Below are 26150 nucleotides of genomic sequence, written 5' to 3'. Positions count from 1 at the left end.
ATGAGCTGAAGTCTGAGGCCTCCCTTTTTCTGATGGATCACTAAATGTTCTGGTACAATAATTTCCTTTAACACACACCAGGTGATCGTTTTCTTGTAAAGTTGATACAAAGGTTGTGTTGGTGCCAGTGGGAGCTTTGCTAGCATGGAAGCTGGTGTGCCCAAAATTCATGATGTCCTTTAGACCCTAATTACCAGTGCACTTCTGCTCCATTCCCAGGAATGGCCTGGATTTGAGGTGCTGGAAGGTGAATACATCTGCTGCTCGGAGAAGTGATTTCCAGGTACAGGGGTCCTTGTCCAAAATAAAGTGGACTTCTATTTGTGTTTCACCTCTTGTAAAGTTTGGAGCGTGGAGCTGATTAAACAAGCTGGGATCATTGAAGAATTCCTTGGCTGCTTCTCTCTTGGCTCAGATGTTTTTGCCCCCTTCTTCCTCCTTGTCTCCTTTCGCTGTGCCATCTGTCTGTCATCTGCTTTCTCATTTCTCTGACCTATTTATGAAATGCATTTGCACAACCCCTTTTGCAATGGCTGCAGAGGAGTGTTGGAGTTGTGACCAGACTTACTTCCTGTTCCTCTTTGTTCGGTTTGCCAGCTCCAACCCATTGGAATTGGTGGGTGCCTCTGGTCTTGTCCTAAATGACACCTCAGTTCTTTCAAACCAGGGCTGTGCAGAGAATTTTCTGGTCCTGGCAAGGCAGGACACGGCAGCAGCATAAACTTCAGAGGTTGGGATTTGTCTGAGTCCTGGCAGGAGGTGGAGTCGGGTTTGGGTTGCAGCTCTTGCTTGTCAGAGTTCAACTCTCACAAAGAGGAACTTTATTTCCGAGGCTTTGGACAGAGATTCCATTGTCCCAGAACTGCGGGGCATGAAGGGGCGCATTGAGGCCCTGTCACCAGTCCAGGTTCTGGGTCCACACCTGTCGAGGGCCAGCAGCGGCCTCGGCTCCTGCCGCCGTGGTTCTCTCCTTTCTCATGTGCAAGGATTAAGGCTTGGATTTGCTGCAGCTGCTCTCGAGCTCGGCCCAAGAGCAGGCTCTGGAAGCAGCGGGATGGCTGTTGGCACACACGGGATGAGACACGGCGTGGGTGGCCTCCTTTTGGAGAATTCTGGAATGGTTTGGGCTGAAGGAGCTTAAAGATCATCCCTTCCACCCCCGGCCGTGGCAAGGACACCATCCCCACTAGACCAGGCTGCTCCTGCCCAGCCTCATGTATTTTGCCCAGAATTGAGTGCTCCATAGGCAGAAGTGGCTGTGAAGGGATGGCAGCATTTCGTAAACCTCCTCAACTTCCCTGGTGCCCCTGAGTAGAGGCTTTCTCAGCAGATACATCTAGGAAATTTTGGCACTTCCTTTGGAACTGTTTGTCCAGTCTGAACTGCTGTAAAATCAGAGCTTTGGGGGAAGGGTGGATTTTAAAAACAAAACAATAAAAAGGCAAAATAACGCTTGATGCAGGCTTCTGTAGATCAGGTCATGTTTTCTTTTGTAGGTCAGACATGATAATAAATATATTCAGGATTACTAAAGAGGAGAAATAGCTGTATCTTTTTGACTTTTATTTGTGGTTTTTTTTTTTTTTTTTTGAGACATTGAAGAAAGAAAATGGAGCACAAGGGGACAAAAAAGAGTTGCTGAACACAGTGTGTCCTTTCCCCAGCTTTAGGGAATAGCCAGAGTCTTTGGGAAGAGCCTGAGCTGCAGGGGGAGAAGGATGAAGCATTCAGAAGGGTGTAACAGTTGTAACAGGGGGACAGCTGCTCAGTCCTGCTCCCCAAATTCACGTTGAAGATGCCTCATGTAGCTGAACTAATAAAAAGCCCAAACAACAGAGTTACTACATGAGTGGATTGTTAACCTGCAGCTGACCCCTCCCTTTTAATCTCAAAAAATGAAATTAAGCCCATATAATCACTCCTAAATTTGTGTGTGTATCTGTGACACATATTTTGCTCCAGAAGAGCCTGGCAATGGGAGGGGAGGGCAGTTATAGGATCAGAGATGCCACAAGGTGAAAACCCTCCCTTTGTTCTGCTTTTCTTCACCCACCTCCCCAGTGCCTAGGAGGGAGTGTGGGCCTGATTAGAGGGAGCCTTTTTGGCAAGTGTTTAATTAATTAAAAGAGAGAAGGTAGTAAATTGATGGTTACAGTGGAATGTCTTCTGTGATTCTAAAACCATTCCACTCTGAAGTGATCTTGTGCCTGGGACAATAAATACCCCACAGATAACAGAGCCTCTTGACCGTGAGCCAGAACTCCTCTGGCCATTTAATAGATGAGAAAAAGATGTCAAGTACCATGGCCAGGATCAAACAGCAAATCTGCGATGGAGCACAGAATTAGCAGAGTGGGACTGGGGCCCCAGCTTTGAGCCTTTTAAACTGTAAGAATTTATTCTTCCCCTCCTGCTCTGCCACGTGGCAGAAGATGGATGAGAGCCCTCAATCATGATTCCACCTCAGCAGTGTCCAATTCCCTAAGGGAAAGTCTTCGTTTGTGATGTAGGAAATAAGTATTAGATTCCCACCACAGATACACAAACATGGACTCTGCTGTCAGTTTCTTGCTTTTCTCCCTGGTCAGATGTGGATTTTCTCCTTGGAGCCTACCTGGAGTTAATCCTCAACTCTGCCCTCAGTGATAGTTCCTGTGTTCTCTCTTTCGGTTCTGTGGGAGAAATGCACGTGCACACGTGTGCCTTTATGTATTTGGACTCTGCAGAGTTCACTGTCCAGAGTGGTTGTGTAAGCTGCTCCGCACGGCTCCGTGAGGGCCGGCCGGACCCCAACATTCAGTGCGCCTTCGGCCACCTCAGCTCTGCAGCTCATCCAGACCCGCTTCCTTCCCCTCCAGCGCTCCTGTGCTCTCAGGGTTTCAGTTACTCCCTGCCCTCTTTCAGCAGAGTAAATAGGGTATCTGTAAGTTTAAACATTAAGTCCTTTGTCAGCCCACAGCGAGGAGCAGAGGCCTCCTGTGGCTGCAGCTCTGTTTGGGGAGGCCCTTGTTTCGCAGGGCACCGAGTTGAGCTGAGGGATGGTTTGGCAGCATGGCAGCAGAGCAGGGCCCAGGTGGAGCTCTGGCAGGAGCCAGGCTCCCCTTGTCCTCCCCCAGCCACTCGAAGTGTCCCGTCCTTGTCCCAAAGGCAGCGCCGCTGCCAGGGTGGACGGGAGGATGCGACCCGCAGGACTCAGCCCTCAGAGGAGCTGCCAAGATCCTTTTTGGCTCCTTTTTGTCCCCATCGCTTCCCAAGGTTTGTTGTTAGCTCCAGCCTCCAGTATGTGCCACCTCTGTTGTGTGTTAGGTGAAATACTCCTCCTTTCTACTGTCCAGAAACTGGGGTTTAAAATTGTTTCTGGGAAACATGTTCAGAAGATAGTATGGGCCGAAATAGCAGCTCTTAAACTGTGTTCTGTGGGACCATGCAGAGGGATTTGCAGATTCATTAAATGAGATTCATTAAATGATGGAAAACTTGATAAAGGAGCCAGGAATGCCGAGAAATTCATGGGTGTTGACAGACATGCATTGGTGCCAAAGCTGTGATGAGGGAAGTGACACGATGTGTTGGTGGTTGAATGCAGATGAGATGGGAAGCTCCCTCAAAACCCTTCATTAGTGGCCGGAGTTGCTCTTCTGGAAGATTCTTCGACCTGGTCAGAGCTCAGTCCTTTCTTGGAAAGCAGAGATGCTCTTTTGTGTCTGCCATTTGATGTTTGAATACAGTGTTTCTTCAGTCCTTTGTGTGCCAGAGCATCACTGATAAAAGGGGGTTTCACGTGGCCGAACAATGCAGATTGTTCCTTTCTTCTCATGGAAATACAACTGGATTTTCACAGCCTTATTTTGGCCATCTCCAGCCACCCCAGCACAGCTCTGCCCAGAGCTCCTTTCTCTTGTGCCCTCAGTTTACCTACCCCAAACCAGCAGCTCCCCTTGCATCCCCGGGGATGTTTGTGTCAGATTTGATTCAGTGCCATGAAACCTTTCTGCATCTTTGCTGTGGAGCACAATTGCTAAGTCCATCACTTATGCCTTCTGATGTGCTGCCTGTCCACAGTTGAGTGGCTGGAAGCAGCTGCCCTTCTCCCTGCCCGTGCCATCCCGATGCTCCATGGCCCCTTTCCACCGTGCTTCTCTGGCTTCAGGCAAAACCCAGCACAGCGTGACTCACATCAGTCTCCTGTTCTCCCTCTCCCTTTACATTTCTCTCTGGACTTTTTCCATGTTCCTGTACTATACAGCAGTCCTTCAGCCAGGATTATATTATCCCATTTCTTAGATAAAGGGCTTGGAAGCCAGAAATGTGTTATTTCTGTGTTAACTGGAAGGACTCTTTGGGTTGAGAGAGGAAACTTTCCTTGGATTGGTGCCAGAAATAGCACGCCTGACCCTTCCCTTGTCTAAATGACCTTCAGATTTAATATTGATGTGCAGCTTTATTCTTGCTCTGATACAGACTGAAGAGGTGATTTTTGCTGGGACCAGCGTAGGGTGAGGCCTGGGTAGGGATCTATGCTAGGAGGGGCTGAGCAGAGCACCACAGAGAATATTCTGTGTCCAGTGGGTGTTCTCTTTCCCTAAAAGACATGGTGTTCCTGTTGCTTTGAACAGGGGTCATCTCCCCATGCTTCAGGCCAAAAAAGAAAAGGAAATCTCATTTTTCCTACGACTCTGAAGCTACTGGGACTGAAGGCTTAGAAATCAGGGCAAGCCCCTGAGTGAGAGGGTGTGAGCTGGGATTGCATTCGTGGAACTTGCTCCCAGCTCTCTCCTGAAGGCTGGGAAGCAGGCTGCTGCTGCCCTGGAAGGCAGAGAGCCTTGGGACTGCACCTGCTTGGTGAATTCATACCACTGATGCAGCTCTTTATTGATGCATCTGTGCTGCTTCAGTGTCCTCCAAAATCCAGTGTGTATTCTCGCTCACTCCAAGCCCAGCCCATTCAGCCATGTTTGGCCCTGCTGAGATCTTCTGCTCCTGCTGGAAATCTTCTGGCTTCTACCTTGTTTGTCCTGATGTCATTACATGTTCAAACAAATGTATTTTTTAGAATCATAGGATGGTTTGGGTTGAAAGGAACCTTAAATCTTATCCAGTCTCACCCCCTGCCATGGGCAGGGACACCTCCCACTAGACCAGGTTGCTCCAAGCCCCAGGCCTTGAACATTTCCAGAGATGGGGAGTCAGAAATTCTCCGGACTTCTCAGCTGATGCCTTTGTGTGAGCGTAAAATCTTCCTTGCTCTAATGTACTGTGAGGAAAACTAAAAAAAACCAAAACTTTATAGGAGACTTTTGTGAGGAGGGTTCAGAGCTTTTGTGTTCCAGGTACAGAGCAGAGTGTAGTTTTGTGATCTCAGAGCTGTGTTCAGGAACACGATGTCAGAATTCTGCATTTGGAGACGTGTTTGCAGAGCCCTCTCCTCTTCCTCCCAGGACATGAAAGAGCAGATAAGGAGGGTGAGGTCATCCCAGCAGTGCAGAAATTTCCCAGGCCTCTAGCTGAGCCTGTTTCAGTGTAATCACTTATCCTGAAGTTTCATTTTGATCTTGGGCTGCGGAACCTGTGGAGTTAAACAAAAGCCCCCCTGGTCCCCATGAGCCATGACAAAACACCCTTTGACCTCAGGTTTAACGGCTGCATAATGAGAAGTGAAGAGGCTGAAGCTGCTTTTTCATGCCTGGAGAGATGGGAGTATCCAGTGCTGCTCACTCTGTCAGTGTTTACTGGGTGCACTGGGTGGGGGTGAAGAGGAAGACTATCTCCTGTGAGATAAACCAAGAGGAAAATGAAAGCAGGTTTTATTTGTTGCCCTGCTCATTTCCATCCTGGAGTGACAGGGCTCAGAAGTGGCTGAGTTGAAAACAAGTTTCTGCATCCTGTGTCAGTGTGTAGTGAGCTCTGTCATTGGGAAGTTTGGTAAATACTGAAGGAATGGTCAGTTCCCCTCTTGCAAGAAAGAGTTCTTTGCTTTGAGATTAACTCCACTTTTTTCTTGGGTATCTCATTGTGAGATTGTTTTGCTGGTGCTGCCCAAGTGGGGAAGCTTCAGTACACTGAGACAACTGTAGTGGCACTTGTTCAGATCAAGCTGAGAGCAGCACAGTCAGGAAATGCCTTTGTTGGTGCCATTTGCCTCATGGCATGAGCTGGAAGGTTTTGACATCCTGGAGAATCATTCCATAAATTCTGCCTTCGGGAGCTCTCCTGAACAATGAAAACAGGTCCCAAATAAGTTCTGTTCTGACACGAGGTTGTGTTGGTGCTGCTAACCAAAGCTCAGGGCTGCCGTCCTCACCCTGGCTATAATTTCATGTAGTTTCTGTCTTATGGAGTATTGATTTACTGTGGAGCATAAAAATGTGCCATACTCAGCAGAAGGGCCTCTCCAATTGTTATGCTCCAGGAACACTGCTGCTCAGGAATGTGAAATAAATTTTCCCTTTTAACAATGGATCCTGATTTGCATAGTCTCTATTCTTGTTCCCCGGGGACTGTGGCACTAATGGGCTGCAGCCAGCGCTCCCCCACTTGGACACCAAACCCCTCTCTTGCTGCATACAAAGGGCTTTGCTGTGGAACAAGTGTAATAACTTCTCAAACAGTTTACTCTGTGCCGTAATTGTCTCCTCTCTGTTGTGCTCTCAGTTTTGTTTGAAGAGCTTAGAACACTGAACACCCCCTTCCTTCTCTTCTTTGATGTTTTAACTGCGTTATTCTCAGGGAAGCTTGTTTTCCAGCAATCCAGAAAGTGCCATGCTGCCAAGTGAGGTGATCTCATGGTGCTGCAGGGAGACAGGAGCTAGGAATGGCTGGTTTGCTCTGCTGGGGCTTCAATTTGGCAGCAAGCAGAGCTTTAGGATAGAAGTGCAGTATTCCAGATTATGGCTTGTGGTTGTTGCTGGTTGTGCTCATGATGTGTTAGGGAAGATGTCAAACCTCTGTCATTGCTTGCTGTATCCTCCTAGTGAACAGGAGGCACCAGCCCTCAGCTCTTGAGTTTGCCAGAAGAAAGTTACAAATCTCTTGGTGAGATCCCACCTTTAATGTGAAGAGGAGAAAAAAAACAAAGAACACAATTTCCATTTGCTTTGTGCTTCTGCCACTTCATGCTTTCTTGCAGAAGAATTTTAACTCCTAGTGAAAAATCTGGGTCTAAGAAAGGTAATGATTCTCCTGTGCAACCCAGACCTGCTGGGAAGCTGCTATAAGCAAAATTACAATATTGATAAAAGTCCTTACTCAGCAGAAAGAAGGATATGCTCCTGGAACATGTTTGTTGTAAGCTTGAGGAATTGTATTTTAGGCATTTTGAGGGAAAAGTGGGCATTCTTGTTTCATAGTTTGTAATGTTGAGAATGGCATCTTAACCACAGCTTTAAGGGAAAAATTCCCAATGAATTGAATGTAGTCAGAGCAAACTTTGGTGCCTTGTGTAGTGTCACCTTCTCATTCCTGGATTTAGCTGCAAGGGACTAAGAAACTGCCTTAATTTCTGGAGTGATGGTGATCAGGCAGAATCTGCACACAGACAGTTCAGGCTGCTCTGCTCTGCTTGCCTCAGTGCTCATGAACGTGTGAAGAACTCTACTAAAAAATGGGTCCAATAAATTTCCTTAAAACATGGTATTTTTCAGCTGACTGCTCTGCTGAGCCTCTGGAGAGTTGGATTTCTTTCTTTTTTGGCTGTAACAGGCAGCTTGTGGTGACCACACTTCTGATCCAACCTCCTGTCCTGCGCTTTGCTCCCCCACATTCCCCTTCTCACACCTTTGTCCGTGGGTGCTAAGCAGGGTTCAGACGCAGCCCAAAGTACTCACATTGGCATAGCTAGAAGAATAAAATCCTCCTTTTTGGCTATTGTCACAGAACAATTGTTGCTGCTGAGGGCTCAAGAGCAGCTAGAGCTGGGAATGGCTGTTTTTTGGACAGTCAGCTGAATAAGTGCTTGGGGCAGTGCATAAATGTCCTGGTGTAAAGATCTGGGGCGCTTGGGTTTGAAACAGTGTGGAAGCACTTCTGAGACAGCGTTCTGCCCTTGGCAGGCCCTGGTGGGAGCTGCTGCTGTTCTCTCGAGGTTCCAGGTTTGCACAGGGATGGTGGACGGGCTGGAAGGCCAGCACAGGCAGGAGTGACTCAGTGTCCCCGTGAGTCACCCTTGGTGCTCCAGCAGGATCCCGACCCCGAGGGTGTGAGTTAGGTAGGGATGGGATGCTGTGTCACCAGCCTCTGTAGCACCTGGGGCTGTGGAGTTTCTCCTTCACAGAAGCCTGGAATCCTTTCAGTTAGAAAAGCCCTCTGAGTCCATCCTGGGCAGCCTTGGACAGTGCTCTGGAGCTGCTCTGCTCGGGACTGGAACTCCATCCCTGCAGGGGCCAGAGCTGCGCGGGGAGCGAGGGCTGGTGGCACAGGTCCTGCAGGTGCTGCGGGTGCTGACCCACAGCCAGCACTGCTGCTCTGAGCTAAAAACGGCAGCTAAACACAGCGGTGACTTCCAGTTCACTGCTGAGAAACCGGGCGCTTCGGCCTTGGGGCAGGAGCTTGGTTAGCCCTGCTCATGCTTTAGGATTTGTCCTCCCAAGTTTTCCCTGAGCAGTGGGGGCTTTTTTCAGTGGAAATAAGTCTTTACTCCCAGCCTGTGGAGGTCCTGGGTTTGTGTGAATATGGGAATGAATGAGTCGAGGGGAGCTTGGAAGGAGATTCAGCAGAGTGCCGAGCACATGCTGGGAATAAAGAGCCCTTCAAAGCTGATGGTTCTGTCCAGGGGTGGGGGCGGGTGTTCAGCTGAACAAATTGTTCACTTTGGCTTCTTTGCAGGCAGAAATGTTACGATCAGCTAATGAGATTGTTCTCGAGCCTTGTGGGGTTTTCTCTTCCTCCCTCAGAGTCATCAAGAGAGTGGGTTTGGCAGAGCTTTAACTCTTGCTCTGCACACTGATCTGGTTTTGCATTGATCCAATAATAATAATAATAATAATAATAATAATAATAATAATAATAATAATAATAATAATAATAATAATAATAATAAGGTAAAAGCTTGGTGAGGTGAAGAATGAATGTGAAGAATATACAGGGACAGAAGCAAAGTGGAAAATAGCAACTGAATTGGTTGTCTTACTGAAGAAAAGTCCCATCCTGCATCTCCTGGGCTCTGTCCCAGGGCCATGGTGATGATCCTCTGTGAGAGGGGCTGAAACATTCCCAGTTTTCCTCTGGAAGGTGAGGGAGACTGAGCTGGGTGTCCCTGGAGGAAAGTCTCAAACCCCAGAGCTTTGAATCACTCTGACGTGATTTCTGCTGTCCAAAGCTGTGCAGGAAAGAGGAGAGTCGATCCAGCACTGGAAGGTGACTTCATTCCAGGGGACAGCAAAGCCCCTGGGAATACGCAGAGTGGAGGAGGGGAGCCATATGGAAAGTGCCTGGAAAGCTGGAGCTTATTGCCTCATCTTGTGGCATTAATCTGTGAGCATCCAGGCTCTGGGAGCTGCTGGTGCCCTGGGCTGTGCCGCCTCCTGGCATCAGTGCCAAAGGCATTCTCTGGTTCCCAGTGAACCCCTCCCATGGCTGTTCTAGCTCCCAGCCTGCTTGGCTGCCTGCAGAGCTTCTCAGTGTTTCTGTGTTGTGTTTCTCTTTCTTCTGGCATCGACTCTTTCTTCCAGCGTGACCTGTTATTCCTCATTTAATATCAAGATGGTTTGGGTTTGCTCAAGTGCTTGGAGTGGCAGAAACAATCTCCCTCCAGACCCCAGTGGCTGTTTCTCATTCATTCTGCTGATTCCTAGAAGTGGATCTGATAACGTAGCTCCCCTCCAGCCTGTAACTCTCCGATCTGAAATCAGTTCTAGCTCCATTTTTCTGTGCTGCTCCATGTCATTACCACGCTGCTTTAGCAGCAGCTGGTGGGTCTGCTCTGCTCACTTTGCAGCTGGGCCTTTACTAGGGCAGTCTCCTGGTGAAAAATAAGTCTGCTAATCTCTAATTCCCTCCGTTTGTTGGGGCTGTCTCTGTCTGCCTGGTTGGAATTCAGCTGCACGAACTCAGCAGAAAGCAGAATGGACTGGTGGGTGGATGGGCTGATGGAGGGACTTGAAACTGAGACTGAGATTGGATATTGGGAAGAAATCCTGTCCATGGGGTGCCCAGGGCAGCTGCCCCTGGATCCCTGCAAGTGTCCCGGGCCAGGCTGGGTGGGGCTTGGAGCAGCCTGGGACCGTGGAAGGTGTCCCTGCCCACGGCAGGGGATGGAGCTAAGTCATCCCTGTGTCAGGGCATAACCACCCTCACAGGGAGGAATTTCTTCCCAGTATCCAATCTAACCCTTCCCTCTGTCACGTTGAAGCCGTTCCCCCTTGTCCTGTCGCTCCATACCCTTGTGAAAAGTCCCTCTCCATTTTCCTTGTAGATTCTCTTCAGGTTTTGAAAGAAAGGGGAGGGTTTTCCTCTCCCCCGGAGCAAGTGGAGGTTTCAGATCCCCAGTAGTCACCGCAGGACATCACTCTGTGTTGGGCGTGGTTGCTCCTTTCTAATGCTAGACGAGCAGAGAATCATTTTCACAAAAAGCTTGTGGAGGCATTAAAGCTGAGGAATATCCGTAGGTCCTTGTCCCAGAGCTGATCCCCATGAGGGAACATCCATCCCATGATGTTGCTGCCAGCACCTCGCAGGGAAGGGTGGGACCGAGCTGGGAAAGGCTCAGTTCTAAATATAGGAACGCTACGCTGGTGCTGTTTTGGAAAGTGTGGCTGAGCCATCATTCTGTTCTTCCCCTCCTCCACTGCTGCCGCAGGGTGTCAGAGGATGAAGTGTACATTACCGTGTTTCACTTTCTTGAGTTATTTTTGGTTCAAATCCAGTGGGTTTTTCTGGGGTAGGATGTGTCCTGATTTTAAGGTGAAGAGCAGGTCTGCTGCTGCTTGTGCTGCCATGTTACTTAAAAAACGAAATGGATTGAGAACTATTCTTTCAATACTTAATCTCAGTTTCTTTGTAATCTGAGTGAAAGAATAGGCTGTATTTATCAGCACAGACCAGTGTTCCAGCAGGCAGAGGTGCTTTGTAATGTTGGGAGAGGCAAACTTAGGGAATTGGCACTTCAGATGTACTCTCAACACCATTTGATTATAAAACTTATTTCTAAAAATTCCCAGGGCTCTGTGGCTCCCCAAAGAGCAGACTGCTGAAATCTGGTTTTACACGGGGCAGTATTCCAGAGGGAAGGACCTGAACCCCTGTGTTTTGGAGAAGGCTGGGAGGGCAGAAGGCAGTGGGTGCTTTTGCCTGTTTTGTGGGAACGTGGCCTCATCTACATTGGCTCTGCAGGGACAGCCAGAGGTCCAGCAGGAATATGGATAATGTTTCTTGTTCTAAATGCAGGTGTTTCACTTGCAGTTTGAAGCAGCAACTCCTTCTTTTCAGGGTATTTCTATTAGTTGATTTGAAACTTGTAATAACCCTGGGACTTTTTTGTATTTATTTCATTTTTAGGCAAGTGCATTTGGTAGCAGTTATGCCTAAATCAGGGCAGAGGCCCAAGAGGTGCAGATTTTTTGAAGAACTTGATGATTTCTGCTCCTTCCCATCTCTGCAGCTGGGGCTGCCTCAGTACAGAACCTCATTGACCACGTGCTGCTTCTGCTGTCGTGGCTGGTTTCAGCTCTGAAATGGGTTAATCTCAGCAGAAGACTTTCTGGTTTGATTTTGGAGGAAACATCTGGACATTGCTGTGGCTCCCCTGCCCCACATGCTTTGGCTGGTTCAAAATTCCTACACAGAAGGAGGGGGAGAGAAGGGCATAGGGAATTATTTTGTGATTAATTTCTTAATTGCTAAGCATCCAGATGTGGCAAAGGCTTTGTGCAGAAACACTGGATTTGTCAGCACTTTCTGCTGATGCTTTGTTTGCACACCATGTCAGGGTTTCTTCCTTTCTCGGAAGCCGTAATATTTATCCACAGGAATCAGTATGCTTAGGGTATGTTTTCATGATACTGTGGCTTTTAACGTGGAGAGTGGAGCTGTGGATTTATCCATTCCTTACCATCTCTGTGTTCCTGTCCACCGTGGAGTGCAGCAGTAAGGATTGAGGGTGCTTTGATGACAGTTGATGTTATTTCCTGGCTTCTTTATTTGCTTGGTCCATCCATCAGCTGCAGAAATCAGGTTTGCTTTGCTGTGCCTGCTCTGTCCTGTGCAACACGTCATTGCAGGGGAGCAGCTTGTGCTAAATTGGCCTTGTTGGTCCTCTCCACCTGGCAGTGGTGGTTGTGAAACTTGTCACTGGGGTTTAATTGTGGCCACGTGGTGTCAGCTGCGTTCAGGTGGATTTGGGGACTGATGCCAGAGACTTTTTTTAAAGACTTCAGTCACTGGGTGCCAGCAGATGTTGGAATATTGCTCTGCAGAGACATGGCCCTTGCAGCACATCTGTAATTTCCTTGGTAATTATTAGCAGGGGTGAGATGGTATCAGTCCTGCCATCCAGGATGCAGCTTTTGATCTGTCTTGGATTTCTGTGGCCTGTGTAATGAAAATCACACTGACAATACTGCTGTGTGCCTTGCAGGAGGCGGAGGGCAGAGTGGAGGTGGGCAGCAGACCGCGCCGCCATCGTCAGCCGCTGGAACTGGCTCCAAGCCCACGTGTCGGACCTGGAGTACCGCATCCGGCAGCAGACGGACATCTACAAGCAGATCAGAGCCAACAAGGTGAGGGGCAGCGGGGACAGGAGGGGGCAGGAATGGAGTGGGATGGGGCAGGGATGGGGAAGGATGGGACAGGACGGGGCAAGATGGAGCAGGATGGAGTGTGGTGGAGCAGGATGGGGCAGGGATGGGGCAGGATGGAGCAGGATGCAGCAGATGGAGCAGGATGGAGTGTGGTGGAGCGAGATGGGGCAGGAATCGAGCAGGGATGGGGCAGGATGGGACAGGATGCAGCAGATGGAGCAGGAGGCCTTCGGGCACCATGCTTCTGCTTTGCCTCCTGATGGCTCCCTCTGACACTGGAGAGTGTGGATGTGAAGTCTGATGCTTTTTCCCTCCTGCCTCTCTCCCAGAGCAGATTGCAAAGCTGTGACTAATTGTAATGCAATTTGGCATGGGCTGAGTGTAATTCCTGTCCCTGGTTCAGCATGATAACGTGAAGGGAGCGATACCTTGCTTCAGAGTCAGTCTTTGGTGCTGAGCAGAGCTGGTGCTGTTGCATGTGTAATGCTGTTCCCCATCACTCAAGCCTTTCTCTTTAATATTTTTTTTAAACCTTCCCATTCTTTCTTTTTGGGAGTAGCTGAAGATGGGGGTAAAAACAACTGAGATTTAGTGGAAAAGGGAGTGGTCTGTGGAGGAAGTTAGTTCAGATGCTATCTCAACAGGCTTAAAATTGAGCCTGTTCCGTAAAAAAAGATAATTTTTTTGTGCTGACCTTTCTCTGTGGAAGTAATTTTTTTTTAGCATTGCTCTCAGATGGTGGGAGAATGGGGGTGAGCAGAGAAGGGATGAGGAAGGGATTGTTACGGAGACTTGTTCAGGCATGCACATCTAAATGTCAGGCCTTGGAGGAAGGAATGTCTGGAGTTTGTGGCAAGAAGGTTCCTGGTATTGCATCAACTGAGAGATCCTCAGGAATTCAGTCTGGCAAACGCCTTTCCCAAGATGTGTGCTGCTCTGGGGGTGGTGGGGAGAGGCTTCCAGGGGGTAGAAAGCAGGGGAGGGAGACTGGACTTTGATGCAGCTGTGCAGAAAAAACAGGCTTAATTGAGTGAGTGAGGGCTCTAAATGAGTAGGTGGAAGAGCACGGCTTGTGAGCAGAATCCATTACTGAGATTAGGGCAGAAGGCTTCTGGGAAGTGGGCAAATGAATGATTCTTCAGAAAGAATCATCCTCCTTCTGTCTTAAAGCTGATGGTGCAGCATGGTTTTAAGTACAAAATACAGAATAGCTGAATATTTATATGCTAAAAGTTAAGTAATGGAAGAAACAAGAAAACTCACGTAATGATGTGGAAGGTTCAGGGCTTTCACCAGGTGATGGCAACTTGACAGGCTCATGAAGTGGCATGGTAATGGTCACAAACATCCCTGTGTTTTTATAACATAGCCACAAGCTCTGAAAGGAGGGTCTGGCCAATAGGATCATCCTCTTTGATTTGTTCAAACCAAAACTCAACTGTGATACCCCAGTACATGACTTGAAGATAAAACATGTTGCTTAAGGTGCAGGGCATTCAGAACTTGAGTGTTTTGGGTAGTGGCTGTTCTGCCTGAAGAAGAAAAAACCAGAACCACGAGTTCTCTGATGAGGCTTGCTGGAGATTATTCTTGCACCCAGCTGTCGTTATCTTGATGTCATTGAGCTCTGGGATGGTTGTAAAACAGATTCTGTTTGCACCAGTGAAAAACTAGAGACTGTCTTAAAAGGGCTTGGAACAAGAATAGGAGACTAGAGAAACAACCCTGTGTTTCAGTAACACACGAGCTTGTTGGAATGGATTTGGCTTCAAATTGTACAAGGAAAACAGTTAAAGAATTTGGGAACACCTTGTTTTTTCTATCAATATAACTCTAACTCCAGCTTATTGGGCCACAAGGAGGTTAAAATGTAGCTGCTGCAGGAATTCAGAGTTCTACAAGTTCTAAAGTTCAAAGAAATTTGATTTCATTCTTTTTTAGTTTAATTACCTTTATATGTTAGAGTTTACAGCCCAGTGTACCCTTCAAGAAAGACACATTGCTGTGTCAGATCAAAGCAAGGGAAGGACGAGGCAGTCAAAAATAACCCTGTGTTTTGAGGGTAAACTGCTGCCTGGGAGCCTCAGCAGGAATTGTGCTCTCAGCACATCCGGATCAGCTCAGTGGGAGCCTGCTGAGAAGTGGAGGAAAACACCAAATCAGGGAGCGTGTGCTCGAAGCTGGTTGTAAAATATCCTGTTTGCAGGCACTTAAAAATAGCAGGCTGTTGAGGGAAGCCTTGTGGCTCTGTCCTCTCTCCAGATAATGTGCCCAGGTTCCCTCCAGGCTCACTTTGCTGTGACACACTGTGCAACCTCCAGAATTGTTTTCAGGTGACTGATCTGCTTGTTCCTGATCTGAGCAGCCCCTTCACAGTTCCTTGTTTGACCAAATGCTGCTCACTGGGGCTTGTCTTTGTCCTGAGCTGTGTTCATAGTCTGTAGGTTCCATCAACTCCATAATCCCTTGTATATTTTGCTCTCCTTTGTTATAATATAGCCCAAAATATGCATAATTACGGTGTTTTTATTTCACTTTGCGTTGTTCTGAGAGCAAAGCAGCCCTGCCTTTAGGTTAAGCTCAGTTAAACAGGAACAGGACAGCATATGTTAAACCTGATAAAACAGTGCTCAGCCACTGTGCTAAGTTCATAGCAATGTCTTTCTTTCCTCTCCTGTTGCAGGGCAGGGGGAAATCTCAGAGTAACAAGTTGGTAGATTTTTGTCACCTGCTCAGGACTGCTTGCTTGGCTGTGGTGGTGAGCTCACTGCAGGATTTGGGAGTTCCAAGGGCAGCTGCTGCTGCTCTGTGCTCCTGCAGGAAGCTCCTCTGCCTTGGCTGGCACTGGGGAGGAGGGCAGGGCTGGCAGGTGGCACAGGCAGGGTTCAGAGGCCTGTGAGCTGCTCCAGCTCTGTCCTTCCCTCCCTGAGTTCAGCTGGGGTGTCAGGGAAAGCCAGCCAGCAGGGGCCTGGGTTTGGCGTCGCGTCAGGAAGCCGTGGTGGGAATGCAGGGCCTGCCTGCTGTGCAGCATGGGCTGTGGGGACGGTGGGTGTGCAGTGTCCCTGTGCAGCCCAAAGCATCTGCAGTTAATTCCTGTTCTCTCTTCCAGGGGCTGATAGTTCTTGGTGAAGCGTCGCCCCCTGACCCTGCAGTAGATGATTCGTCCCGTCCCGTTAGAGCTGAAGTTAAGCTGGAGCCTGGGGCCGACCGGCTGGTGAGTGCCAGTGTGGGAGTGACTGCTCCAGGGAGTTTTGGGGAGGAAAGGCTCATCCCTGAAGCTGGGAGCAGAGGGATGCTCAGACCATGGGAATGGGACTGGCCTCGTGGAGCAGCTCCTCGCTGTGACTCCAGGTGGGAATCACTGATCTTGGTCTGCAGCTCATCCCCTCCTGCGTTGTTTTGGGGTAATAAACAAAGGGATTTAAACACCTTTTAGAACAGAGTTCCTGGAGGCACCTTTGTAATATGCATTAGCATTTTGTGAAGCTTTAAAATCCTAACTAATCCTTTCCCTTCAGCAAGAAAAGTACCTCAAACTGAGAGCAGCATGATTAGCAAAGGCTGCTAAAGATGTGCCTATTTAATATCTGCCTGAGCATTCCCCCTTGGAAAGGGCACTAATAATTGCAGCGAGATGTACTGGAAACTGTGCAGAGTGCCAGGTATTTATTATTTAATGCAGAAATGTAGGGCACAGACTGAAGGCTTGATTGTACTGTTCATCCTGCCTGTGATTGCTTTGGATCCTGGGGGATGCATCAATGTATTAAAATGGAGGGTTTGCAAGTTGTGCTGGAGCAGGAGGAGAAGGGTGGTCCCTGAAACTTCTGCAGGTTCTACTTGGTGCTTTGTTGTGGCCACTCCTGCAGCACTGTGTGTCTTCTTGGCCTGCTCCTGGAAGGATGTTCGTTCCCCTTCCACAGGGACTCACTCCCACATCACTGCACACTCCCAGCCTCCCTGTGACAGGGCTGGAAGTGTCACCCCTGGAACCGCCGCCTCCGGCAGCCAGCCCCTGGGTTTGTGCTTAATTAGGGCTGCTCATTAGGGCGGGGTGTTGAGTCAGAGCCCTGATCTGCTCCGAGCCAGAGATTACCCAGAGACGTTCCCGTGCCGTGGGGGCTCTTACTGGAAAGGGATCTCTTGGGCCCTTCCTGGAGGGGTGCTTATCATTTTGGCACCCTCCAGGCCTTGTCCCCCCGAACTGGCAGAGTAAGAGACACGTGTACTACGTGGAGCAAAGGGAGGAATCCATCCTGTCTCATCCCCAGCTCCCCTGGATCTCCTCCTCTTGTGAGTGCCTCCTTTGGCCGGACCCGTGTCCTTGGGCATCGGCTTCCTACGTGGGATGGGGCTGATAATCCCCAGGAGGAATTAATCCTGTCACCAGTAGAGGGAAGGGCTTTGCAAATAAGGCCTGGGAATATCTTCTGGGAAATGCAAGCTCAGTAGGTGAAGAAACATTTTTGTCTGAAGGTGGAAGTGACATGAAGCCCTGAAGACATTACTTGGCTGTTGATTTTGGTTCCTTGGATTGCTTGTGTAGTCAGGGGCTGCACTTGATATTGCCCCCTAATTAAATATTTCTAGTAACAGGTGAAGGTCTGAACCTGCCTGCTTTTGTTAGGGTTTTTTGGGAATACAGGGGACATTCCTGGTGTTGTCTCATGACTGCCTGTCCACATGCAGCTGTTTTGCTGCCCTGATGTGCAACAGCAGTGTCTACAACTGAATCTTCACCCCCCAAGATTTCCAGGGATCCTAAGGACCTGGACTTGCAGACCCAAAGCACAAAGAAGAGCTCAGTCAGGAGCAGGGCTGTGATCCTGGTGCTGTGGAAGCTGCTCTGGATGCCAGCCTGGCTGCCCAGGCAGCCCTGGAGGACAGCACAGCCTTGGGAGGAGCTCCAGGGGCTGGTGTGAGAGTGAGAGCACAGGAGGTGTTGGCTGTGCTCGTGTGCCGGGGTACACCCACCTCAGGGTGATAAAGGGAGTCTGGGCTGCTCCTGATAAATGCACGTTGGATTGATGCTCCCAGCTTCTCCACAGGAAGCAGCTGAGCCCCTCTGTTCCTATCTTGAACCACCGAGACAGAGCAAGCTCTTGGAGAAGAAGTTCCTCCTTTAAGACCCTTTCTGTAGAAGAAAAGAAAGGGTTTCAAAAGAGCCTGTGAGTCATGAGTACCCGCCCTGCTGCACCAGGGGTGCCTCTGGCGGGTGTCACGTGGAGCTCAGCCTTGCCAAGCCTCTGGAAAGCAGAGGGAATGTGTTCAGCTCCTGCATGAGTTCACCTGGCTGGGGTGCTGAGTTTACCTGATGTCTCAGGTGTGACCTGATCTTGCTCTTCCATCTCTCTGTGGGGCAGAGATGGTCTCATCCTGTCTTTGCTCCCCCACAGGAGAAACATCTCTTTTAGCAGAAGTGCAAAAACCCCTACGAAGTTCCTCAAACAGGCCCAGGCAGAAGTTGTGTGGGTCGTTGAAATTGCCCTTCCCTGGGTGACTCAGGTGTCTCCTCTTCTGGAAACCGTTAATCCAGCACTGCCATGGCCTGCTTTTGTGTTTATTGAGTTGGGGGTGTTTGCTGGGAAGATTTAATCACCACAATCCAGATTGTGTGTTGGGGATGGAGTCCGGGCCAAGCAGGGGCCTTGGCTGACCATCTGTGTGGTTTCAGAGCTCTGCTTTTGCCTTTTTTCTTGGTACTTGAGCCACATCACCACTGTGTGTGCTCAAAGGGGGAACCCCAGCGAGAGACAGGGCAGGGAGTGTAGGAAGTGCCACACAAAGGAAGAAATAAAGTTTAACCCCGGGGAGGAGCATGGCTGACAGCAAAACCAGGGGACTGCACGAGAGAGGCTGAAGGTGATGAATGCTGGAGGTATGGACGCACTGGTGGGCTGCACCAGGATCCAGAGCAGGAATGTCACTGGTGGGAGGTACAAAGCCAGTGTGTCCTTGGAGGCTTGGTGGCAATCCTGCTGCTCCCTTTAGAGCCAGCGGGTTTGTGTTTCAGACCTCAGGCAGAAGGGGTTGGGGAGCACAGTGTTTGTAACTCAGTTTTTACTCACTTTGCTCTACCAAAAAGGTGTTTCCAGCTTTGTGTTTATGCAGCACTTGGAGCATTACAGACTTGCTCTGCTCCCATCCCAACTCCACAGCCTGAGTTCACACTCACTTAAAACACTCCCTAAAATACTGTTTGGACTCTGTTTGCACAGGTAGTAAGTTAAAATGCAAATTCAGTTTTGCAAGTCAGTTCCCCTCTCCCTCCCTCTGTTTTCCCCCAAAGTGCTTCGGCAGGAGCTTTCAGCCACATGGCTCAGAACAGAAACCAAACTGCAGGAGAGACTGCAGAGGTTTACAGGTGGTGATGAACTTGTTTGCACCATGGAGACAAAATGCTAAAATCTCCTTAAAACCCTGAGCCTTTCATGCTCCTGGTTGCCTGAGGGGAATTAAAGTCCCTTGGATCTTGGAATGAAAGAGCTGCCATGTATCCATCCTCTTGCTGTCCCTAAGATCTCCTTTATGTCCCTGGTCTCCTGTTCATACAGTGACTTCTGAACCCTGGTTCGAACCTGTGTGGAAATCCATGGCTACAGTACAGAATCCTCAACTAGAACCCAGTAATAATAATTTTGGCTATTTAAGAAGCTTTTACTTATTTGTATTTTTCTCACCCTTCCTTAGAGTGTGTCTGGATCCCAGCCCCTAGAAAGCTTGGGTATTTCTGCTGCAAATACTCCTGAATCCCATCCCACCAAGCCCTGTGGAGCACCAAGACCCGTCAATGGAGTTATTAACACGTAAGCTCTTGGGTATTCTAGAAGAGTTTATTTTTATGATCTTTGCAATGTCCCATTGGAAACCAGGCTGAAACTGGGTTGTGACTGGGTTGGTAATGGTACAGATGGGGTCTTTTTACAAAAAAGTACAGTAGTAGATCATGCCTGGAAACATTTTGGAGGAGATTGCTTGCTTGAGGTTTTCTGCTGCATTGTTTTGCTGAAAATGGAATTAAACAGAGCTGTGTTTATATGAACAAGCCCTGCAGGCAGCTGTGCGCTGAGCATGGGCAAAACTTGTTTCTTTATGAGTAGTTTTAATACATCTGCAAACTGTGTGATTCAAAGGTACTAATGCCCTGCTCATGAAATTGTCTGTAACCACTGACCCACTTTATTGGAGTAACAGAGGAATCCCACTGATTTGGGGAGTGAAACTTCCTAAATTCTTTATTTCTTCAGGCTGCTTTTGTTGACAAAGTCTCAAAGTGGGTAAATGAAAACAAGTGAAAGACATTCCCTGATGCTACAGGGTTGAACCACTTGAAAACCCTTGAAAAACATTGCACTTGTTCAGTGCCTTGAGGAGGCAGGGGAAAAGAGGGGAAAAGGGAAGGAGGAAGGGAGGAATGGATGGATCCTGCACCAATATAATGCGAGCAGATCAAGGAGCCCATGGCTGCAGCTGGAACACTGCAGGCTGTAACAGAGCCCTTTGTATCCCTGTAGCCTTTGAACTGCACAGCCTTAGACCACAGGGCTTTAATGTTTTGCATTTTTAGAAATGAAACACTTGTAGAACAGACATGAAAAGGTTCCGTAGATGAGGCACTGCTGCGCTGGGATCTGCTCAGGGCACAGGGTATTGATGCCAGGGCTGCTGCAGCCTTTGTGCCTAGGAGAGGCTGATGTTAACTCTGCACCTTTCTGGGGTCACTGCTGGGAGCTGGCACAGGTAGAGACCTCAAATATCCATCAGAGCCAAGTTTACATCAGGGCTAAATATTTTTTCTATAAAATTATGTGCTCTCTGGCTTTTAGACTCATGAAAACCACTGGTCTTAAGATTCCTCAAACTCTCATTCTGGAGGAAGCTGAATTCTAGGGTTAAACCTGTTAAGGTCTAGAGTGGCTTTTGCTCTGTGGCTTTCAGTGCTGTTTTTTTGTTCAGAGCTTCCAAAGGTATTGTGTCAGAGGTTCAGTCCTGGGAGAGTGGACTGTGACTGAAGTAAAAGCAAAAAATGGAGTTGGTTTAATAAAACCTGTTGTGCCATGGACTGCAGAGCTTTAAACTCAACTTGGAGTGTTTGCTCAGGTGCGAACCACGAACCTGCTGGAAGTGCTGCATCAATAACTGGGGTTTTCTTGTTCTCCTGTCGCCTGGGGCAGTCTGCAGCCTGGCCTGGCAGAACACGCTCAGGGAGATGGCCAGGAGGCCGAGGAGCTCCTCCACAAGAAGCAGCGGCTGTCCCTGGTCCCCGCGGACGCGACGTGCGTGGCCGCTCGCACCCGCCCCGTCCTCAGCTGCAAGAAGCGGCGGCTCGTCCGACCCAGCACCATCATGCCCCTTTCCAAAAAGGTGAGTTGGCTCTTCTCTGCTCTTATTTTTCTCGTAAAGATGGAAAAAAACAACAGGAAGGAAGAGCAGGACAGCAGGGCTGTAAAGGCTGTTGGAAAAACAAAGGAGAAAGGAAGGAGAAGGTTGTAACGGGTTGGAAGATTTTTCTTAGCTGTCGCTGGGGAGGGAAGATGCTGAACTCGTGAGTTTTCTTAAGCCAACCAACCTGAGGTGAACTCAAGGCCAGGTAGGTCAGTGTGGCACAGTCAGAGCAGGAGAAAGAAGCCCTGAGAAGTCAAGTATCAGGAAACCTTAACTCTGAGACAGGAATTAGCAAAGCCCCAGGCACTCACTGCTGCTCCTCAAAGGAAAAGCACAGCTGTTTGCCCGGGCACACATGGGATGAATGCCCTGTCTCTTCCTGTTTTGTTTTCTTTATTACTATTTTTTTTACTCCTCTCCCTAATGCAGAATTCATTCAATGGAAATGCAGTTTATTGCCTGTATGAGGAAGGGCCATGTTTAATTCTTTTTATTTTCTCTTAGGAATACCATAAACTGTCAGTTAGAGGGAAAATTGTGAAAAATGAAGGAAATAAGGGTCTTTATTTGTGCATGCAGAACCGTAATGGCAGAAATCCACTTACCTTTGAGACCAAGTGTTTCAAGTCTAACTTTCCCACAAGAGTTGGGGGGCTTTCACTCTGTATATAGAGAAGCTCCAAAAGCAGCATTTTTCTGAGCAAAATAGATTCTTCCTCAGCTGAGTCAGCTTTAACTGATCACTTATCTGCAGTTTTATCTGGGGTATTTCTGGGAGAGCTCTGCAGTGATTACCTGCAAGATCTTCAGTGATTTGGAAGTTGCTGAACTTAGCTGTGGTGGGTGCTGCCTTGTGCACTCAGTGCCCGAAGAATTGGCTGTAAATTCTGTGTTGGATCTTTGTTGTTGTCATCAAACACATTTGGTAATCAGAGATGGTTCAGAAGAGCAGTTCCAGGGATGAAAGTACCAGAGAGCAGGGGATTTCTGAGCCCTCCTCCAGTCATTCCAGAGACAGCTGAGTCATGGCCAAGTCCTGCTCCAGAAATACCAGGTCCAGTTGCCTCCACTCCCCTGCCCAGCACTAAGTGGCTGTGGATTGAGCCTTGCACATGCATTGTTTTGATCTTGTAATGTTTTTATTGTTTTCCTCACAATTCAGTGCAAACATTTATGGGAATTTGTGCTCAAAGCTAGGGGCAGCCCTTCAGCTCACACGTGGGCAGAGTGGCAGGATTGCCTCTCTCCTTGCACAGCCATCCTGGTTAGAAAGCCCTGTGGGCTTAATCTTTATTATTTTTTATTAATTAATTAGTTCCCAGCAGTGGTACAGCACTGCTGATTCATGCTCATTTTTGGATCCATCACAACCTCCACATCCTCTGGGCAGAACTTCCAGAGGTGGCAACGTCATTGCTCCTCTTCTCTGGGGACTGCATTTACTTCTTGCATTTGCCCTCAGTGAATTACTTTTGATTTATTTTAGATAATTTCTCTTACCTTGTAACCAGGAGTGAGTTTCCAGCTCTTTGCTTCAAGCAGCCCTTCCCAATGTAGTGTTATTTGCAGTGGATATTCTCTCCCATCCCTCAAGTCATTCATGGAAATTACTTGAATAATTCTGACTGAGAGCATGCTTCTGCAGGATCCAGTTTGATCCATTCTTCCATTTTGGTGGGGAATCAGGGGTTGTTTTCTCTGCATGGGGTTTATATGCAGTTGTGTGTCTGCTTGCAGTGGTTTCACACAAATGAAGTCTGTATCAAATCTATAAATGTGTGAATTGTGACTCTGTCCTGGATTAAGGAACAAAGTTGAGAACCACCTTTGTCACTCTGTAGATGTCCTGCAAGTGTCAGCTCCTGGCATATAATGATGGCTCTGACCCACTGGAACTAAAAATGGCTTCTCTGCCCCTTCTATGACAGCAGAATTGTGCTGCCTCATGGTTTTTATAAATGAGGTTTCAACCTAGATAAAATTAAACACTTTTAGTCAAATTTAGCAGCTGTTAAACTGTCTGTGCTGGTAAGTTGCAGTTTTCAGTTGTGTTTATGCAAAGTGAAAGCATCCTCTCGTGAGGCCAGACTAAATTATCAGGTTCTGTACAAGGTAGAGAAAAGAAAGGGGGGGGTGTATGTGTGCATATAGATAGATATATATACACATTAAATTATATATTAGATAGAATTAACATTGAATATACTATACATATATATTATGCACAATAAGTATAATTTTATAACAATATTTATGAAGATCACGTAACAGCTATTTAATATAATAAATTATATAGAAATAAGTTGACTTTATCGTACATTAATCGATAATAAAATGTAGCTATAATGTGTAAAATGCAGGTTTGATTTTAGATATTTTATATACATATACAGCATGTATTTATGTGTGTGTACCTATGTATGTAGAAGGAGCAGTACAAAGTACAGCTGCTTTTGGGGTGTTTTCCTTGACGTGTCCCTGTGTCCGCAGGCGCACCGCGGCAGCCTGGCGCGCTGCAGCTGCGACGTGAACCCCGCGTGCGCCCTGTGCGGCGCCCGCAGCTCCGCGCTGGACATCCAGTACGACGCCCCGCTGCTGGAGCGCCTCTCCCAGCTGGACTCCTGCATCCATCCCGTGCTGTCATTCCCAGACGGTGAGCGCGGCTCCTGCTGCCTCCTGGGGCTGCCAGGGACGTGCAGATCTGCTTGGCCGCAGCCAAACCTGCTCGTCTGCGTTTTGAGATCAGAGCCGTCACTGGGGCAGGAGGGTCTGGGAAAGCGTTGCACCTGGGCTCTGCTGCGTTTTGGGAACCTCAGCCTGCAGCCTCGCTCACGGAGGGCAAGGTCCTTCCTGGGACCTGGCTCTGGGGTCTTTGGGGCTCTAAGCCACTTTAGAAATATTTGCTGTCATGAGTTTGTCCATCTGTATAAAGTGATTTGTGGATCGGTTTGTCGCAGGAAATCCTTTTGATCTTGTGAGGAATTGAAAATGATCTTCCATGGTTTGGTGGGCTCAGCAAGAAGGGATGTTCCTGTTAGGACACTCAATTTCCTGTGTTACAGCTTCAGGGTTAATCATCATTAAGAGAGGAATAATTAACCAGCCCTGATCATGGGCTATTCACAAATTCCTGTAGGGACTTTTCCCAAGGGAAGCGTAGTGTCCAGAGTCTTCTTCAACTGGTTGGGAAGTGGTTCCTTCCCCTGGTGGGAGTTCATGGCTGCTTGAGGTGTAAAACTGTGGCTGCTCCATCCTTAGAAGTGTCCAAGGCCAGGCTGGTCGGGGCTTGGAGCAAGCTGGGGAGTGGAAGGTGTCCCTGCTCAAGCTGTTCTGGGATTCTCATGCTGAGAGGAACCTGTGGCCTGGCTTCCCATGGTGGTATCAGGTCTGGGATAAGTCACTGGGCTAATGTGTGTGCTTGGGTTTAAATTCCAGCTTTTCACAAACTTCATGTGACAGTAGGAAATGCAGGGAGTGTCTGGGAGCAATTAGTGTGGCCTCTTTCATTAGCACTATATTTAAACCAGACTAAAATAGTAAATTGGTGCTATTTTTAGGTAGATCCCTCCCAAAGACACAGCTCTGATCAGGAGTGCTCAAGGAACTTAATGAACTCCTGAAGCAGGAATTTATTTTCTGATTTCACAGCACTTGTGATCCTCTGTAGTGCTAAATCAAATATCCTGGGAAATGGGGAGACAACCTGTTGGGTGCTATTGCAGCAGGGGCACCAGGCAAATTATCCCATATTCTTTCCATTTTCAGGGCTCCCTGCAGCTGGCTTACAAGGTAGAAGATAGTTCTGCCTGCATGAGATTAAAAAACATTGGATTTAAAACTAGTTTGTGTAAAGCTTAAAACACCTGTGCAGGAATACCCATTTTCCAGTGCTGGTGAACTTTATTTATTCACTGATGCTTAAAGCAGTTGGCTGGGGCTGATTCTTGGGATGGGGGTGGTTCCTATCACAGAGCAAAGCCAGGTAACGTTCAGGTGGGGAAATCGCTGCCCCTGGTGCTGTTGGTGTGTGCTGAGGTGTCTCTGCACTCCTGTGAGCACAAATCCAGGTGCTGCTGGGCTGGCGCAGGGCAGGGCTCGCTGAGGATTCCTGGTGGCCGGGGCACAGCTGTGAGCATGTGCTGACTTTCACTTTGAGCCCTCTCGGTGCCAGCCGGGATCTCCAGAGCAGTTTGCCAAGGGCAGAACTGCCAGGCACTGCAGGAGGAAAAGATCATTTATTCACTTGTTCCCCTGGCAAGCAGGACGCAGCCAGCGAGCCTTTAACCCCCGCGCTTGTGCTCCGCCAGAGCTTTGTCCCCTTGGTCCCCTTCATTTCAGGGTGCTGTGGGGTGTTTTGGGTTTTTGTCTGGTTTGATTCCTCGCTGGGAATTTTTGGATGATGTAATAACCTTGGAGGGAGGATGAGCGCTGGGCTCACTGTGGTTGCCATCTGCCGGTCCCTGGGAGCCCTGCACTGCTTCCCCGGGAGCAGGGGGAGGAGGGATGGTGTCACTGCTGCCAGCAGGGCAGTGCCAAACGGCACAGAACTCACTTAGCCTGTCCCCTCCTTGCACAGATGGTGTGGGATGTGAACTGGGAGGAGAAAGCAAAAGATGAGCAGAGAGCAGAGGCCATTTTCCCCAAGTCTGACCACTCCAGTGGATGGCAGCATCCCTGAAGGACTGGCCTGGCCTCCCTCTCTTTTCTGGGACATGTTCCCACAGGCCAGCAGTGATGGCCAAAGAATTGCCATCACCCTATGACTACCCTTCCTTAGCAAGGGGCTGGGGGAGAGCTTTAGCCACCACGGTACTTGGAATTAAGCTGTCCTGGCTTTTTCCAGGGAGCCAAGTCCCCACCAGCTCCAGCCCATGCTCTGCCAGCTCCATCCTCTGTCCCTGCCTGGATCTGCTGGGGCTTTCCAATCCCTGAAATTGGGAGGAAATACTGGACAGGAGTTCCTCCGGCGCCCTTGGGGCCTCTCAGGTGTGGTCACACACAACTTCTCATGGTTGAGGTGCCACATCAGGCAGA

At 48.6% G+C, this 26150-nt stretch overlaps 1 protein-coding gene across 3 annotated transcripts in view; it reads left to right on the top strand.

Annotated features, from left to right (window-relative positions):
- The window catches only part of KANSL1 (KAT8 regulatory NSL complex subunit 1), a 74139-nt gene that overhangs the window by 41223 nt on the left and 6766 nt on the right, over positions 1-26150 (top strand). For all 3 annotated transcript variants that reach the window (XM_077788353.1, XM_077788354.1, XM_077788352.1), the window contains exons 3-7: positions 12569-12710; positions 15841-15945; positions 19422-19537; positions 20906-21095; positions 23607-23769. In XM_077788353.1, the coding sequence (XP_077644479.1) occupies positions 12569-12710; positions 15841-15945; positions 19422-19537; positions 20906-21095; positions 23607-23769 (716 nt within the window). The remainder of the gene's footprint in view (positions 1-12568; positions 12711-15840; positions 15946-19421; positions 19538-20905; positions 21096-23606; positions 23770-26150) is intronic.

This window comes from Lonchura striata, chromosome 25 (genome assembly GCF_046129695.1).
Source record: "Lonchura striata isolate bLonStr1 chromosome 25, bLonStr1.mat, whole genome shotgun sequence".
Taxonomy (NCBI): Eukaryota; Metazoa; Chordata; class Aves; order Passeriformes; family Estrildidae; genus Lonchura; species Lonchura striata.
Note: the sequence above shows the minus strand (reverse complement) of the source record. Positions and strands in the feature narration are given on the sequence as shown.